We start from the raw sequence: 17,256 nt of genomic DNA, 5'->3' as shown, positions 1-17,256 counted from the left end.
AGGTGCTAGGCAGCAGTGGGTGGGCCCTGAGCCACTTGCCTGTCCACCGTCTGGTTGATGAAGCTGGTGAGGAGCCCCGCGGCGCAGAGCAGCTGCTGCCGCACCTTCTCCAGGCCCCGCTGCTGCTCGCGGAGGCGCTCCGGCTCCGCGCTGGGCAGCGCAGCCCGCGCCTGCAGCTCCTGCACGGTCCGCTGCAGCTGATGGATCTTGTGCTCGTCCCGCTGGCGCTGCAGTTCCAGCTCCCGCTGCGGGCGAGAAAACAACCTCACACATGGCCCAGGACAGAGATGGGGCCCAGGGCATAGCAAGGAGGTTGCCCTCCCAGCCCAGGCCGACCAGGACGTGCTCTAGGCAGAGACTGTGGGCACCGCTCTGAGCTGGGGGAGGAGTCAGGGGAGGATGGCCCTGCCCCAGACGAGCTGCCCAGCAGGCCTCGAGGACCCCCAGACAGGGCCCAGGATGCGATGCACGTGGGGGTGGTGGTAGGGCGGAACCACAGCCTGAGCACCCCTCTGCCTCTGCAGGTGCCCCAGCAACAAGAGGCCAGGCTGGGTCATGAGGCCCTCTGCCACCCCCTTGTGACCTGCCCTCCACTGCGGAGGAACCAGGCCACTTCCTGCCTGGTGCCCGGGACCAGTTCCTGAGGCAGTGGGGCTCCAGGGAATAGCAGACAGCCAGGCAGGACAGGGCAGGACCAGACAGAGAAGGTGCAGGCCTGGCCCGCCCCAATCAGGCCGGCACACGGGCTGGGCCTACTCTCCACCCAGCACCTCCCGATCCTCCCCAGCATCACCTCCTCAGGAAATGGCAGTCTTTATCGATTTTCCAAATGAGGAAAAAGGAACAAAACCGAGGGACCTGCTGATTTGTTTTTTTAAAAAAAAATGAAATTGACCCTGAAGTGACTATCAGAAGCCTGGGCCATTATGGCCAGAAAGAGACCCATAATCTGGATCAAGTTAACTGCCTGCAGTAAAAATAACACCAAAATGACAACATAGTTATTAATAAAAAAAAAAATACATATCAAGGTACATTGTGAAGGACAGTTAATAATTTAACTTGGAAAATACTTTGTATTTATTTTTTAAATAACTCTTACCACATGTTAAAAAAAAATTAATAAAAGAAAAAAAAAAAGAGACCTAGCAGAAGTCCCTGGATAAGGTTTGGGAAGCCCCTTGAGAAGCAGGTGAAGATGACAAATCCCTCTTCCTGGGGAGACAGCCCCCACGTGCACAAAACCTGGAACTCGCTCTGGGGGCCCCAAATGACCAAAGCCCCACCCAGGGCCGTGACTTCAGCTCCTCCGTCAGGAAACCCCCTGGCCTGGCTCTACCCTCCGCCACAGCCCCAGATGACCCCTCCACTGCTGAGACCTCTGGTGATGAAACATGACTAAGTTCAGGGCTGTCTAACCCTGCAAGAAACACTATGCATCACTCACACACAACACACGTGAACCTGGAAAACACCACGGTGGGGCCAGACACGGAAGGCTACACCCCATGATTCACTGATACGAACCGTCCAGAAGGGGTGGAAATCAGTCGACAGCTGCCGGGGCTGGGGTGCCTGCTCATGGGTTCATCCTGGGAGATGAACACGTTCTAAAATCGACTGAGTGATGGCTGCACAACTTCTGAATATACTGAAAACAGCTGAACTGTGCAATTTAAATTGGTGAACTCAATAGTGTGAGAATATCTCACTAGTATTTATTTTTGGACCATTTTATGGCAGGCTAACCATTAAAAAGACAAACAGGGTTTGGAGTGCTGGGTTTTTAGAATTTGGCCAAACACAAAGAAAGAAATAATAAAGGTAATTTTTTTCAATGTTTTAAAAAGTATTTTTAAAAAGAACAAAATAAAAGTGAATTTTGAGAAAACACAGAATATAATATCCTCAGAAACAAATACTTTTGGTTGACATATAATGTATCTAAAATTAAGATCCATCCAAAAGATAAAGGAGGGAACACTTCCAAATCCATTCTGCACAGCCAAGACCTTCTTGATACCAGAACCAAAAACACAAGAAAAGTACAGAACAATATTGCTCCTAAATATAAATGCAAAATCCTTAACAAAATACTAGCAAACTGAATTCAGCACTAATTTAAAAATACTTATACACCAAATTCTTTACTGTCTAAGCCACCAGGGTAAAGAATTCAGCTGTAATGTGGGAGACCTGGGTTTGACCCCTGGGCTGGGAAGATCCCCTGGAGGGCATGGCAACCCACTCCAGTATTCTTGCCTGGAGTCCATAAGGTCACAGAGATTCAGACACAACTGAGCAACTAAGCACTGCACAGACACCAAATTCAAGAGGAATGCAGTCCAAGAGGGCCAGCATGGCTGAAAACATGAAAGTCAATCGATTCAGAAGCACAACGGAGGCACAAAAGCTGTAAATCTCAAAAGACAGTGGAAGAGCACATCCAATACTTTCAATATTAAACTAGAAAGACTGAATAAAATTGAAATGGAAGGGACCTTCCTCTGATAAGGGGCAGCGACAAAAATCAAACAACTACCATCGTAGTCAGTGGTAAAAGATGAACTGCTCCCCCAAGATCGGCAACGGGGCTAGACCCTTGCCCTCATGCCTGCTTCAGCACCCTTGTAGGTTCTGGCCAGGGTAGTCAGGCAAAGAGAAGAGATAAGGTTTCCAGGTGGGAAAGGAACAAGCAAAACTATGTCTCTGCAAAAAGCATGGTCTTCAATGTTGAAACTTCAAAGAATCTATTAAAAATACAGGGACTAACAGGCCAGTTCAGCAAAGTGGCAGGACACCAGATCCAAGTATGGAAGTCACCTGCATTGCTACATGGTCGCAACAAGCAATCTGAAAACAGGAGTAAAAAATAACACCACTTACAACAGCATCAAAATATCACATTTAGGAATAAATAAAAGAAATGCAAGGTTCAACCACCTGAAGTGATAAAACAAAGACCTAAATAAAGCAACTGAGCAAATAAATGGAGAGACCTCAGATTTCTCCAACGGGAAGACCTAACACTGTTGAGGAGGTAGCACCCCCAAAGCACTTTGAAGACTCAGTGCAATTCCTACCGAGATCCCAAGGGTCTTAACACAGAAGCCAAAGAGCCATTCAAGGAGACACACAGAACTGCTTGGGCCTGAGGATCCAAAACGATCTCGAGAAAAAACAAGGTAGGAGGGTGCAAGCTCCTGACCTCCGCTTGCTACCAGGCTGCAGGGACCTGGCCGAGGGGCAGCCTGGGGCCAGGACAGGTGCGCTCACCAGTGTCTCCTTGTCTCTCTGCCACCTGCTCCATGACTGCAGGTCCGCTCGGCTGGGCCTCAGCTCCGCTCCTGTCCTTGAGTCCTCGCATGTGTCCTGCTCTATCTGTCCCCGGCCCCGCGCCGGCCTCTCCCGCGTTCCAGGCAGGGTCTCCGGAGGCGTCTTCGGCGCCGCACTTACCTCCTGCTCCCGCTCCACCTCCTCGCGATGCACATGCGCCTCGGCCTCCAGGACGCGTCGCTGCGCAGCCTCCAGCGCCACCTCCAGCTCGTGCACACGCTCCTCCTGAGCCCGCAGCTTCTGCAGCAGTGCCTGGTGCGCAGGCTTCTCCTGAGGCCGCCGGCTCAGCCGTTCAGTCAGGACGCGCTCGTGCTGCAGGGCCTCCGACAGCTCGCGCGTGCGGTCCCGCTCAGCCTCCAGGCTCCGCTGCAGCTCGGACATGTGGCCGCGTTCCTGCGCCAGCAGGGCCTCACAGCGCGACGTCTCGATCTGGAGCTCCTGCCGCAGGTTGTCCTTCGCTGTCTGCTCGTGTTTCAGCACCACGCACAGCTGGTTGCTCTGGGCACACTGCTGCTCCAAAGACGCCCTTAACTCCTGTGTCAAAGAACAACGAGGCGACAAAAATCAAGGATCAAACCAAGAGCAACAGCATCTGGCCAGTTTTCACAGCCAGAGCTTCTGACACTCTCCTCTGGGTGAAGGGGCACGAGCAGGAATCGCCCGCCTTGTGACTCTGCATGAGGCACTCTTCCGAGGACAGGGCCACCACCCAATTTGCCTCCCCCTCAAACCTGCAGCCCCAGACCCCACATGGTGCTCAGCTCTTCCAGGTCTGGGGGACACCCCTAACGCACAAGCACATGGCTGCCACGGGGCTCTGGCTCTCTGCCTCCTCGGTACACGGGCGGGGCGCCCACAAGTCTTTGAAGCTGCACTGGCCTCACAGCAGCGGTTGTGTGGAGGTGGTGGGAGACTCCCCTCAGCCCCGGGCAGGCCCTGGGCCGGACCCCCGTCACCTCCAGGGTCTTGGCGCTCTGGCCCTCCCTCTGCATGTGCTGCAGCCGCTCCTCCTCCAGCTGGCTCTGCAGGGCCTGCTCCTTCGTGCGCTCACCCTCCAGCTGCCGCAGTGCGGCCTGCAGGTCACTCTCCTTACTATCCAGCACGGACCTGAGTGCAGACATGGGCTCTCAAAGGGATGTGGGCCAGTGCCAGGGGCTCCCAGGACCCGGTGACCCCGCTGTGTATTCAGTCCCCACCCCCTACCAACCCACGGGAGCAGAGTGGCACACCCCCACACCTATCAGGACACGGGGGGTAACATGGCTCCAGACATCCCCTTTCACTTCAAGGCTGGGAAGAAGGTGGCGGGAACCAAGCAATGGCCACTGAGTTTTGCCCAGAAGCCTGAAGACAGGATGGCTAGAAGGGGAAGCCTTGCAGGAGGGCCATACCTCAGCTGGAGGACCTCCTTCTGCACGTCATTGAGGGACTTGAGCAGCCGCTCGTTGTCCTGTCTACACTCGCAGAGCTCGGACTTCAGGTCTCTGACAGCATTCTGCTCTACCACCAACAGCTTTCGGACATTATTTGCTTTCTCTTGCTCTTCGTTCAGGGTTTTCTGCAGGTCGCTTGCTATACATTTTTCCTGCTCAACCTTATACGCCAATAATTCAACTAAGAAAGATTAAATGAATTAAAATAGCATTATTCACGAGTCCAAAGTGAACGCACAAATGACTTAACATATCATTAGTAACAAACTAATGGGGATGGGATATGTTCACTTTGAGGGGGCCATGAGGAGACAGAAGTTTTTGTGACCCTGAAGCTGTTGTTTACAACCACACCAGGATACTCAGGACCCATGTCTTCTGCTCACACCACCGCCAGCCTCACCTCATGGCCTGCTGAGTGTCCAGAGAGACATTGGGGGAGAGCAAGTGGGACCACCCAGCCATGCAACTCATGTAATGTGATGGCGGGGCAGGGGCGGGGGGGAACATGCCCTCTTGACCCCTGTGCTGTTCAGGCCTTGGTCTCCCAGGGACAGAGGCTGGAACTCAGCCAAGATGGACCTGCATGGAGCCCACCCTGCCTAGGGCATGAAGCTTGGTGTGACCGTCCCGTGGTCACCCCGAAATGCCACCCCACCTGCCATTCCTCCCACCAGAGAATCTAGCCTGATGGCTTCGCTGGAGAACTATCCAAACTCTAAGGAGGGGGCTGGCATCACCCTCACAATGAAACCAGAAGAAAAAAACTATAGACCAGGACCCTCAGGAACAGAGATGCAAAACACTCACAGACTCATCCCAGAGGTGCACGGGCAAGCTCCAGAGAGGCTCGCAGACCATGCACTTGGCGGCCTGGGGAGATGAGGGGCTGGCCTCCCAGCCCATACCACCCAACAGGTGAGTGTCGCGGCCGCACCCACCCTGCCTGCGCAACCGGTGCTCCTGGCGGCTCCCGCGGGCCTCCGCGCTGGTCAGCGCCGTGCACAGCTGCTGCAGCTTCTCCTGGTTTTGCAGGTGTGTCATCCGCAGCTGGGCACGCAGAGCCTGGATCTCCGACAGCAGGCTGCTCCTGTCTGACAGGTAGAGGTGCTCCAGCGACCTCTCCTGCTGGTCCCCCTGAGACGGGGGGAAGAGGCAGGGTAGGGGGACGTCAAACACGGCAGGAGAGGGGCTCCCAAGGGCTGGGGGATGGGCTGGAGCAGCCCCTGCTCCCAGGATCGCTGCCACAGGACGTATGTGACGACTGTGTGGTGGAATGTGGGCACAGTGGCACTCAGACCCTCAGATCTCATGAGGCTCTCCCCCTAGCATCTCGGCCTCACTTTTTGGGCCAGGTCAACACCTGCCATGCACCCTGACCCTCTCTGCCAGGGTGGGAGGTGGTGGGGAGGGAGATGGGGAGGCTGACAGGAACAGAACTCCCAGGGCCTTGCAGTGTCAACCCTCTGACCTTGGGCTCAGCGCTCACAATCTGCGGCTGGGCTGCCTAGAATTGCTGATTTGTTTTCAGGGAAAGAACAGTTATTTTCAGAACAGAGAGAGATACTGAAGGAAGATAAATGCATAGTTTTCTATTTCACGGAATTCATGCATTAAAAAGGAGCAGTCACTGCCTCTAAGGTCAGGTGAAATATGGGAACTGAAATTCACGTCTGAAGCTCGTTCTGTCACCCTCTGTGTCAGCATTGGCTGCAGGGGAAGTGGGGGCACCAGCTTACCTGCTCATGAACCACCTTCTCCAGCCTCTCGAGCAGGGAGCTGCAGCCCCCAGGGCCCAAGCCACAGAGCTGGGGCCACAGCTCCACGCTCAGCATCTCCCGCTCCTTCTCATAGGCCTCCAGCGCAGCCTGCAGGTAATCTCCCCTCCAGGCCAGGCCCACGTTGGAAGATGCCTGAAATATTGAAACAAAAAACCTATGTTCTTACAGACGCATCCTGCAGGTTCAATAGGACCCACCTGACTGACAGGGACACATGCATGACCTCAAGCAGCCTGACAGGAGGAGCAAGCGGTACCTCTGGGGGCAGAAAACCCCTCCCTCAACCCCAGTGAAGACGGAACGCATGCCAGCAAGCAAACTTCTTCCCATCGCTATACCAGAACCCCAGGACTAGGGGAGGCCGGACCCTGAGAGAGAGTGTGTGTGTGTGGGTGTGTGTGTAACGAGCCCAGGGGCTAGGGGAGGCCAGGCCAAGTGTCAGTGTGTGTGTGGGTGCATATGTGTGTGTGTCCATGAGCCCCAGGGCTAGGGGAGGCCAGGCCCCGAGTGTATGTCTGTATCTGTGCATATGTGTGTACATGAGCCCCAGATTTAGGGGAGGCCAGGCTCTGAGTTGTATGTGTGTGTGTGTGTGTGTGTGTGTGTGTGTGTGTACATGAGCCCTGGGGCTAGGGGAAGCTAGGCCCTGAGCGTGTGTGTGTGTGTGTGTGTGTGTGTGTATACATGACCCCGGGACTACGGGAGGGCAGGCGGAATGCGTGTGTGTCCACGAGCCCCGGGGCTAGGAGATGCCAGGCCCTGAGTCTGTCTGCATATGTGTTTGTGTGTGTACACAAACCGTGGGCTAGGGGAGGCCAGGCCCTGAGTGTGTCTGCATGTGTGTGTGTGTGTGTGTACACAAAGCTTGGGCTAGGGGAGGCCAGGCTGTGTGTGTGCGCACACACACACATGCAGGTGCAGCTATGTGGTCTGTGTGTGTGTGTGTGTGTGTGTGTGTGTGCAGGTGTGTCTGTATAGACCGTGCACAGGCTGGCTGCCTTTTGGCGAGCTTGGGCCCACCTGCCCCCTTTGCTCGGGGTCTGCCCACTGATGCAGCCACACTCCGAGGCCGCCGGCTCCCTGTGGTGGGGACGCGGCATCTGTGCCTCACCTCCATGCTACCGATCAGTCAAGGGCGGACACTGAGACCCTGGGGTTGCAGACCCCGCCCCTACACCGAGCTCCATCACCGGCGGCCAGCAGAGCTCCGTCTCTTCCCCCAGGCTCTCCTGCCTGAACAGGGTCAGGAAGGTGCTGACGTGGGGCTGGAGCCCAGGGGACGCGAGTGAGAGAGTGGCTGACCAAGCACGGCTTCCCCGCCTACCGCTGACCTGCCTCTGTCCCTTTACTCCTATTTCTTGACTGCTCCATGCCCACTGCTTCTCTTCTTTACCTTGAAGGCCTGTACCTTCTCTCCCTTCTGGGGTCCGGGGGTGGGATGCTCCCTGGGAGCAGGTGCTGCCTCCAGCAGGCCCTGGCCCCCCATTGGAAGGCACTCGAGGGGGGCGCTGGGCTCACTCCTGCTCAGGATGTGGGGGGGTCCTCGGTATTCAGACAGGGCCAGGATGTGGTGGCTCTCATCACACACCATCTGCAGCAAAGCCTGAAACAGACAAACATTTCAGAAAGAAGGAAAAGCGGCGTGAAGCCTCTTCCCATCGCTGTCACCCATGAAGGCACACCAGGCTGCCCCACAACCTTTGAACAGAGTCCACTGCTCTGACCAAACATTCCTCCTGTAGCAGTCAGAGGAAAAGGCAGAGGAGCCACAGATCAACTTGCAAACATCCACTGGGTCATAGAAAAAGGAAGAGAATTCCAGAAAAACATCTACTTCTACTTAATTGATAAGCTAAAGCCTTTGTGTAGATCACAACAAACCGTGGAAAATTCTTCAAGAGATGGGAATACCAGACCACCTTACCTGCCTCCTGAGAAACCTGTATGCAGGTCAAGAAGCAACAGTTAGAATTGGACATGGAACAACAGACTTTTTCTAAATTGGGAAATGAGTATGTCAAGGCTGTATACTGTCACCCTGCTTATTTAACTTACATGCAGAGTACATCATAAGAAATGCCAGGCTGGATGAAGCTCAAGCTGAAATCAAGATTGTAGGAAGAAATAACAATAACTTCAGATATGCAGATGACACCACCCTTATGGCAGAAAGTGAAGAAGCCTCTTGATGAAAGTGAAAAAGAGTGCAAAAGCTGGCTTAAAATTCAACATTCAAAAAACTAAGATCATGGCATCTGCTCCTGTCACTTCATGGCAAATAGATGGGGAAAAAGTGGAAACAGTAACAGATTTTATTTTCTTCGGCTCCCAAATCAGTGCAGTGACAGTCAGTTCAGTTGCTCAGTCCTGTCTGACTATTTGTGACCCCGTGGATTGTAGCACATCAGGCTTTCCTGTCCATCACCAACTCCCAGAGCTTGCTCAAACTCATGTCCTCAAGTTGCTAATGCCATCTAACCATCTCATCCTTGGTGGTCCCCTTCTCCTGCCTTCAACCTTTCCCAGCATCAGGGTCTTTTTCAATGAGTTAGTTCTTCCCATCAGGTGGCCAAAGTATTGGAGCTTCAGCTTCAGCATCAGTCCTTCCAACGAATATGCAGGACTGATTTCCTTTAGGATTGACTAGTTTGATTTCCTTGCGGTCCAAGGGACTCTCAAGAGTCTCTCCAACACCACGATTCAAAAGCATTGATTTTTTTTAGCACTCAGCTTTCTTATGTAGCCATGAAATTAAAAGACACTTGCTCCTTGGAAGAAAAGCTATGACAAACCCAAACAGCATATTAAAAAGCAGAGACATCATTTTGCCAACAAAGGTCTGTATAGTCAAAGCTATGGTTTTCCAATAGTCATGTATGGATGTGAGAGTTGGACCATAAAGAAGGCGGAGTGCCAAAGTGCTTTCAAATTATGGTGCTGGAGAAGACTCTAGAGAGTCCCGTGAACAGCAAGGAGATCGAACTAGTCAATCCTAAAGGAGATCAACCATGAATGTTCATGGGAAGGACTGAAGCTGAAGATGAAGCTCCAATACTTTGGCCATCTGACACAAACAGCTAACTCATTGGAAAAGACCCTGATGCTGGGACAGATAAAAGACAGGAGGAGAAAGGGGTGACAGAGGATGAGCTGGTTGGATGGCATCACTGACTCAATGGACATGAGTTTGAGCAAGCTCCAGGAGATGGTGAAGGACAGGGAAGCCTGGTGAGCTGCAGTCCCTGGGGTCACAGAGTCAGACACGACTGGGCGACTGAGCAGCAACCACCAGCACTATCAGAGACAAGTGAATTTCCATGTGAGCTGCTCCAAGACAGACCCTACAATCCAGCGTCCCATCTGCTTCCCTCAGGTGGACACTCATTTCAGGGGAATCCACGGCCAGGTCAGCAAGACGCCGGATGGCTCCCTGGCTCTCCGGGACCAAAACTGCTCTCCAGCAGGGAGACCCGAGGTTCACACCTGTGCTTAGGCGAGGCCCCTGCAGACAGTACCAGGCCGACCACTGACTACTGCAGCCGTTCCATATCCCAGCTCGGTCAGAGTCCCCAGCCACAGGGTCTGTTAGCATAGGAAGGGTCTTCTACACCACTGGGATTTGGAGGGGTAGTTACAGAGCGATGGGACACAGGACACATCTGCCAGCTGTCTGTCCTACCCACAGAAGCTGAGAGCAGAAGGCGGCAGCCCCCACCCAGGGCTGTCCTCCTAGAAGCTGGGGCTACAATGACATCATGTCTGGGCACCAGGACCGAGCCCATGCCACGCACACACAGGCTCCACAAGGGCACCTTAGGGAAATGCAAAAAGAGCAACTTGGAGGCCTGTGACAAAGAAGAACTAGTCACTCAACTATAACAGAAACAGGTTTTCCACTAATTCTAATGATGCGGCCAAAAAACTGAAATATGCTGGACACCATGATGTATGTTTACTTTGAAAGCAGTCATCTTTAACACCCTAAAACAATTTCACATTAAAAAACAGTGTACATAACACAGAATGGATGCAAACAGCAGCCACAGGAAAGGAGGGGTGGGAGGCGGGGAGGGTCAAGTGGACAGGGAGCCCACAGGCTGTGGGTCACACGATGAGAAGTCACATGCTCTGAAAAACACACTGGAAAAGAACAGTGGTGGCGAACAAGGTCCTCTGCCCTCACCAACCGGACCTTCACCAGGGTCCCCAGCTTCAGGACAGGCCAAGCTGTGACCGCCTGATGCTCCTGAGACTCGGCCCAGGGCAAGAGGTCCACACGCCCCTGCTGAGAACATGAGGCGGGGTGGGGGCAGCCGGCAGGGAACATGGAAGCTGGGCTCCGACCGACAGAACAGGCTGCCTCGGGGTGACCACTCCCCAAGTTTCTCTCCCACCATCTCAGCACTTCCCAAAAGGGCGTTGCTGAGTTTCTTTCTTTCTTTCATTTCTAATACCTGAGTATCAACTACTAAATGCCAAAGCCTAAGCATAAAACATGGTCATTAACAACCAAATGGCTTCTTTAAAAATTAGGAATCCTCATATGAGGTTGCCTGGGTTGGAAACACTAACAGAAACGTGTTTTTAAGGTCTTCCGTCATATAAAAAGTTGAGGAATATTAAAAAAAAAAGAAACAGCTAGAAGACATTACTTCAATTACAATTCTTAAAGGAATAAAAACAGTACCATTTTGAATACAATTTCAAAGAAAATTTTACTTAACATCAAAATTGTTTCCTTTGTGGACACTTACTACCTGAATACAACAGGACAGTGGGGCTGATGGCCCAGTGGTTAAGAATCCACCTTGCAATGCAAGACACATGGGTTTGATCCCTGGTTTGGGAAGATCCCATATGCCGTGGAGCAGCTAACCCCGAGTTCCACAACTACTGAGCCAGCACTCTAGAGCCACGAGCCGCAACTGACCGACGCCTGCGTGCCTGCAGCCTGTGTTCTGTAACGAGAAGCCACCTGAGAAGTCCATGCACCACAACGAACAGCAGTCCCAGCTCGCTGCAACTAGAGAAAGCCCGCAAGCAGCGATGAAGACCCAGCACAGCCAAAGAATAAAAAAAATCTTAAAAAAAAAATAGTGACATATTTACTTATTCAGCCAAGTTTACATTAATGGTTTTGCCATAAAAAGATTTCTAAAGTGAAGACAGAAAACCTGAGAAAAGTTCACCCCAAATTCTGCCTTTCAGGGTAGCGGAGGTGTTAACTGACCTTACTGTGGTCGTTTCTCAACACAGACATGTAAATCCTTATCCTGTCATTTGTCAACTAAGCTAGAAAAATGTTTATATTCTCCCTCCAGGTTAAATCCCTGGACGCCGATGGGGTGGCCATCTCTCCTCATCACAGAGAACCAGCTTGACCCGAGAGCTCCTCTGGAGCACAGCTGTGAGAGGCCAGCACGGACTCAGCCCTGGGACCCAGGAGCTGCCCGGGGGGTGGGCTTCCAGAACAGAGACTCACTGGACCCTCTGTCGTTCCCACCGCCCTGAAGACAGCAGCAGAGGGAATAAGGCGACATCCTGGTGTGCCCGTGCCATACGATGCCAAACACGCGTTCTGTTTGGGCTGTACGAGCCAAGAGCAACGATCTTCCTTCTCAAGAGCAAAGAACAGCACCTCGTGCAGACTCAGGGAAGGATGAAAACACACCTCTGAGCCGTGGGCCTGCGGCAGAGCGGGGTGGGTCCTCCTGAGCCTGCAGAGTGAAGCCCCTCCCACCTCTGCGGGTGCCCAGCTCGCGGTGCCCTGGCACAGAACCCCCGGGTTATCTCAGGAAAGCCTCCAAGGCCAGACAAACAAGAACCACAACTGCTTCCCAAAAAGGGCTGTGAGTTCCGGCACCTGAACTAGACTCGGGACACAGATCGAGTTTTGTCTTGAGACTCATCACAACACTGTGCAGGCAGGCCCACTGTCTGCTGTGCTGTGACAGGCACTATGGGAGGAGCCGGCCCCCCAAGCATGGCCGCGGCCCCACCAGTGCAGCAGGGTACCCACCTGGGACAACCACCCCCGTGACCCTCCCAACAGCAGCATCTCTCCTCCCAGAAATATGACACAAGGCACAGAGTCAGAGCAGGGCTGAGGCTGGTACAGCTACTGACGAGTCAGAGGGAAGGCCCCTTGAGCTGCCCCCTCCCCACAGCCATTACCTTCACTTGCTTCGGATGGACTTCCTTCTCCTTCATGGCGTCCAGCAGCCGTCGGCAGTCCTTGGGGGTGACGGGGGCTGCTGCGGGGCTGGCAGTGGGAGCTCCCAGTCGTCCCGAACCTTGGCTCAGTGGTTCTGCAAACCCCACACCACCACCTGGAAACACACCGCACAGTCAGGGCTGGACTGGCCAGAATCTAACTTCTCACACGTGCCAAGGAGCACTCAAACACAGAAAAAGACAGAGAGAAACAGAGACTCAGAGAGAAACAGAGACTCAGAGAGTGAGAAGAAACAGAGTCAAGGCAGCTAGCAGAAAACATCAGAAAAACTAACATTCCCAGAGAAGTGACGAGGGCAGTGTCATCGCGAAGGGGGAATGGAAGCCTCACGAGAAAAGGAAGAATCAGAAATTAGAACAGAACTCAAACAGTAGGAAGCTTAAGAAGTTCTGAAAATTCTCTTGGATATGAGAACAAGAAAACAAAGATGTGGAAAAAGAGAAAAGAAAGTAAGTCCAGGAGGTCTAACATGTGGTCAATGAGAATAAAGATGGAAGAGAGGAAGTGCAGGGGAGACAACCCAAGGAGTAAGAGGAGTTTTCAGATGGATGACATGCTCTGGGGACCAGGCGCTATGCTCACCACATCCAGGCCCAAAACTGCAGGTTCCAAACTCTGCAGGAACCTGCCTGCCTGCCCGCCCACGGTCAAGCCCAAGCCTCAAATCAGGAAGATGTCAACGTTCATACAAAAAGCACCTCGCACACACTTTTCTCCAGAAACTTGTAGAGAACAGAAAGGATGAGGGGTCTGACCTGAGGCAAGGACCACGTCCAGACCACAGGGAAGGCCGTGGAGGGCAGCGCACAGCCGCACTTGGACACATGTCCTCGAAGTGCAGACTCTCTTGGCTGGTGATGGGGCAGAAAGTGCAGGCTGGGCTTCCAGGGATCAGGGCAGGAGGTGGGCGGGGTTTGTTGCCAGGAGGCAGAGACCTGTTACTTTAACTAGAAGCTGTGATTTAGGAATAGACACTAGAGCGAACTTCTGAAAGCTGAATGTGGTGTCCTCAGGAAAGTGGACGAGAGGCTGCATGAGGATGCACCTTGTAGCCCTCATACTGTTACACCGTGCAGCTGCTGCCGGGGAGAAGCAAGAGCATCAGCTGGAAAGAGCTGGCCCTGAGCTGCGAATGCTGACACGGCCTTTGATCCGTACTTCATCGCTGCCCTGTCCTCAAAAGCACTCCGGGAGCCAACGAGGACTTCATTAAAACTTCAAAACACCTTGAGGTAACTCACTTGTAAAAATCTAACAATTATACAAGAAAGTGTGAGGTCAGGGAGCCATGGTGCGGTGACCACCGCTGTGACGATACAGGCAGGACCACCAAGAACCATCGATAGAGGCTGTGGGTCTGAACATGAGAAGAGACCATTCCAAGGTCTTGAAAACCTACCCAGGACACTTGGCTGTTCAGAAGGAACAGGATGAAACCTGGCAGCATGACCACAGGATCTGAGCTGACCTGCAGGAAAAGCGAGGCTTTTCCTGTGCTTCCGTTTCCCTGAGAGACACAGTCACATGCTCACACACACCAACAGGCCTGCCGAGGACCTCAGGGATCCTCATGGCTGGAGCATGTGCCTGGCACCTGACCTGCCTTACCAGTCTCCACCCTGCAAAGGACATCTGGATTCACTGGCCGCTGCTAGTTTCTGTAAAGGGCACTAACAGGACAAAACCTCAGGAACGTCTGTGGACTCGATGCTGCCCCAAGGGGGACGTCCTGACACAAGTACAGTGCTGTGGACTGGACTGCATGAAATACATGTGATCTTCTCAGGAATAAAATGGCTTTGAACACCACATTCAGGTCCTCAAGTAACAGAACACAAACCTGGGGGGAGACAGAGACAGAGAGCGATGCAGAGACACAGAGACGCGGGCCAGTCTATGCTCTGAAACTTACTGTAAAAACAAAGTTTGTGGCTGACTCACTTTTTCCATCGCTTTTTCCTTCTAACCCGAGAGGAGGTGATCTTGACTTTTCTTGAGAATCTAGAGATGTTATGATAAAATCTTCAACATCCTTCTCCTGTTCAAACATGCAGATTTTTAAATGGTCATAAAATGATAATGTTTTATATCACAGAATTGAACTTGCCAGATGGAAACTTTCTAAGACCTGAATTTATCACCTTCCCACATAGAACTCAAACAAAAGAGGGCTCAAAGCTGGTGGACACAAGGTCATAACGTTCATTTTAATCAAACTCATCTACATTTCTCTAGGAATATTTCAAAGGTTTCACTGGCAAATATTTCAGATTTTTTAAATTCTGCATAGTGTGTGGTAGCATATGGATACGAAATGGAAGTATATGGATAGGGAGTGGTGATACATGGATACTTCAAACTGCATGTATCCTATAATTTATTTTTCATCTAATCCAAAATACACAAATCTCAAAACTATGTTAGATAAAATATAATCTAACCCCAAAATAATACATTGAAGTGTCCTTGAAACTGATTACATTATATGTAGAGCCTGTGAAACATCAAATACAACTGAAAATAAACCTAAAAAAACATATGCTATACTAAGAGTCAATATGCAGACCACACATGAAGATGGGTTTGTGATGACACTTCCCAAAGCCAGTGTCACTTAGCAAACTCAGGCCTGCAGTGGATCTGAGTAAGACTAATGCATTTCATGTACTGTTAAAAACAACCCAAGTGCTCTAGATGTTCCCATTACAGTAGATTTGGGTCCGTCCTGCAGAACGCTGACTGTCCCTACACTTGCTGACCAAGGGACTGCCAAGTGCTCACGCATGCTTGGCCAAATGGCCACATCAGGAGGTGAGCCAACAATGGCTGCAGCTGTGACTCCACCGGCCAGAGACACAGCCCAGTGTGAGCACACAGGCCTTCAGCATCCCATGGACCCCGATCAGGACAGAGCCTGGGGAGACCACTTACCACAGGCACCCGCTGAGCATGGTCGGCGGAGGGAGCGCCGTCTGCAGCCAATGGAGACCCCACCCACTTAGGGGCTGTTCCTGCAGCTGACTCGCCTGGGTAACAAAGCCGCCCCGACTCGTCAGCCGGGAGCAGGTGGGTGCTTGTCCCATCCCAAAGCGAGGTGTCCAGGCTGTGCAGGCTCAGGGCATCTGAGCAGGGTGTCAGGGGCAGGCTGGGCAGGGGCTTGAGGGTTGAGTCCTCCCTGACCACCTCAGGGGAGCTCCAGGGAGACAGGTCCATCGTCCTGAGCACGTTCTTCAAGGGCTTGGACCCCCGGGAATGAGTGAGGTCCTGGGAGGACCTGTGCAAATGGCCCTGCAAGCAGAGTGACCTGTCCTGCAAAGTGACCTGCTCTCCCGTGGGAGCATCTGGCTCCTCGTTTCTTATCAATGAATCCGAATTTCCAGTGACCTCAGCTAGATCCCACATGATGTTAAATGTATCAGTAGGAGGTGATTTGTTAGTTTCTTCACTGTTATCAGAACCATCACTCAAACCATCTTCTAAAGTACATGGAGATGCCAATGCCTGCTGATACTTAAAGTCCTCCATCTCGATGTTTTGGAAGCTCATGGAACACACCAGATGGTTCAGTTTTTCTTGAAGTTGTTTCACCTGAGCTATGAGATCAACTTTCTGTAGCTGACAATCTTCCAGTAGTTTTCCCTTATCCTGCAGGTAAGGAAGAACATGCACACAGTAAAATGAGTGAATTTCATGTTGTCACATTTGCCTGTCTGCTATTTATGAACCAGTTTCAGAGACTGTCTGAACAACTAAAGATGTGGTTCCATGATGAGCCCTTTGTCCCCCCAACTCCTTAAGATTTTAAGTTTTTAAAAATCCCATGAAGGGCTCAAAGCTTAAAACTTGTTCCCGAAGGTAACCACTGGAGAAGGTCTGGAAGGACGGGAGGGCAGGCAGCACCTGGGGCCCCTTTCCCAGCTGGACGATAGTCGCACTGGCAGAACATGTCCAATATGACTATTCTGGAAGTCTGCAGTCTATTGAAGGACTGGAGGGTAACTGCTCTCAGCTCTTAGCACAGAAGCACCACCCAGCCCCCACTCCAGGGCCTGGGGGCAGCTGTGCACGTGCCCTGAAGCATCGGCAGGAAGCAGGGTGGGCTGTCCTCCGAAAACTGGGAGTGGTGCTCTGACTACTGCTTCTGATCAGAGGAGCAGAGGCAGGCAGTCAGCTGCACCTGCCCATCTAGCAAAGGTGGCTTCCAAGGGATTTAAAGGACTGGTGCCCTCGTATCCCTACTACTGTGTTTTCCTCTTTGGGGAAAAATTTTAAACTAGGACATTCAAAACAACTGCATATACAGAGGAAATTATAAAGTGACTACATGTGCCTGGTAAAAAGGAACAGGCTCAGAAAAGACCTGAGAACTTAAGTTTACATCTCGGGCTGATCCTCCAGAGACATCAATCCAAAATAAAAATAACAACCCCACAAGAACAACAACAACAACAAAGCAAATACTGAGGAGGGA

The 17,256-nt window shown here is 52.1% G+C and overlaps 1 protein-coding gene across 3 annotated transcripts in view; it reads right to left on the bottom strand.

Annotated features, from left to right (window-relative positions):
• PCNT (pericentrin) overlaps positions 1-17,256 on the bottom strand; it is a 106,550-nt gene that overhangs the window by 15,684 nt on the left and 73,610 nt on the right. For all 3 annotated transcript variants that reach the window (XM_065942144.1, XM_065942145.1, XM_065942146.1), the window contains 10 exons: positions 15,717-16,430; positions 14,727-14,823; positions 12,725-12,879; positions 7,959-8,153; positions 6,509-6,682; positions 5,711-5,906; positions 4,728-4,950; positions 4,293-4,443; positions 3,277-3,870; positions 40-245 (listed from right to left, as the gene is read on the bottom strand). In XM_065942144.1, the coding sequence (XP_065798216.1) occupies positions 40-245; positions 3,277-3,870; positions 4,293-4,443; positions 4,728-4,950; positions 5,711-5,906; positions 6,509-6,682; positions 7,959-8,153; positions 12,725-12,879; positions 14,727-14,823; positions 15,717-16,430 (2,705 nt within the window). The remainder of the gene's footprint in view (positions 1-39; positions 246-3,276; positions 3,871-4,292; positions 4,444-4,727; positions 4,951-5,710; positions 5,907-6,508; positions 6,683-7,958; positions 8,154-12,724; positions 12,880-14,726; positions 14,824-15,716; positions 16,431-17,256) is intronic.

The sequence above is a fragment of the Muntiacus reevesi genome, chromosome 8, assembly GCF_963930625.1.
Source record: "Muntiacus reevesi chromosome 8, mMunRee1.1, whole genome shotgun sequence".
Lineage (NCBI taxonomy): Eukaryota > Metazoa > Chordata > Mammalia > Artiodactyla > Cervidae > Muntiacus > Muntiacus reevesi.
This window is presented reverse-complemented; position numbering and strand designations above follow the sequence as displayed.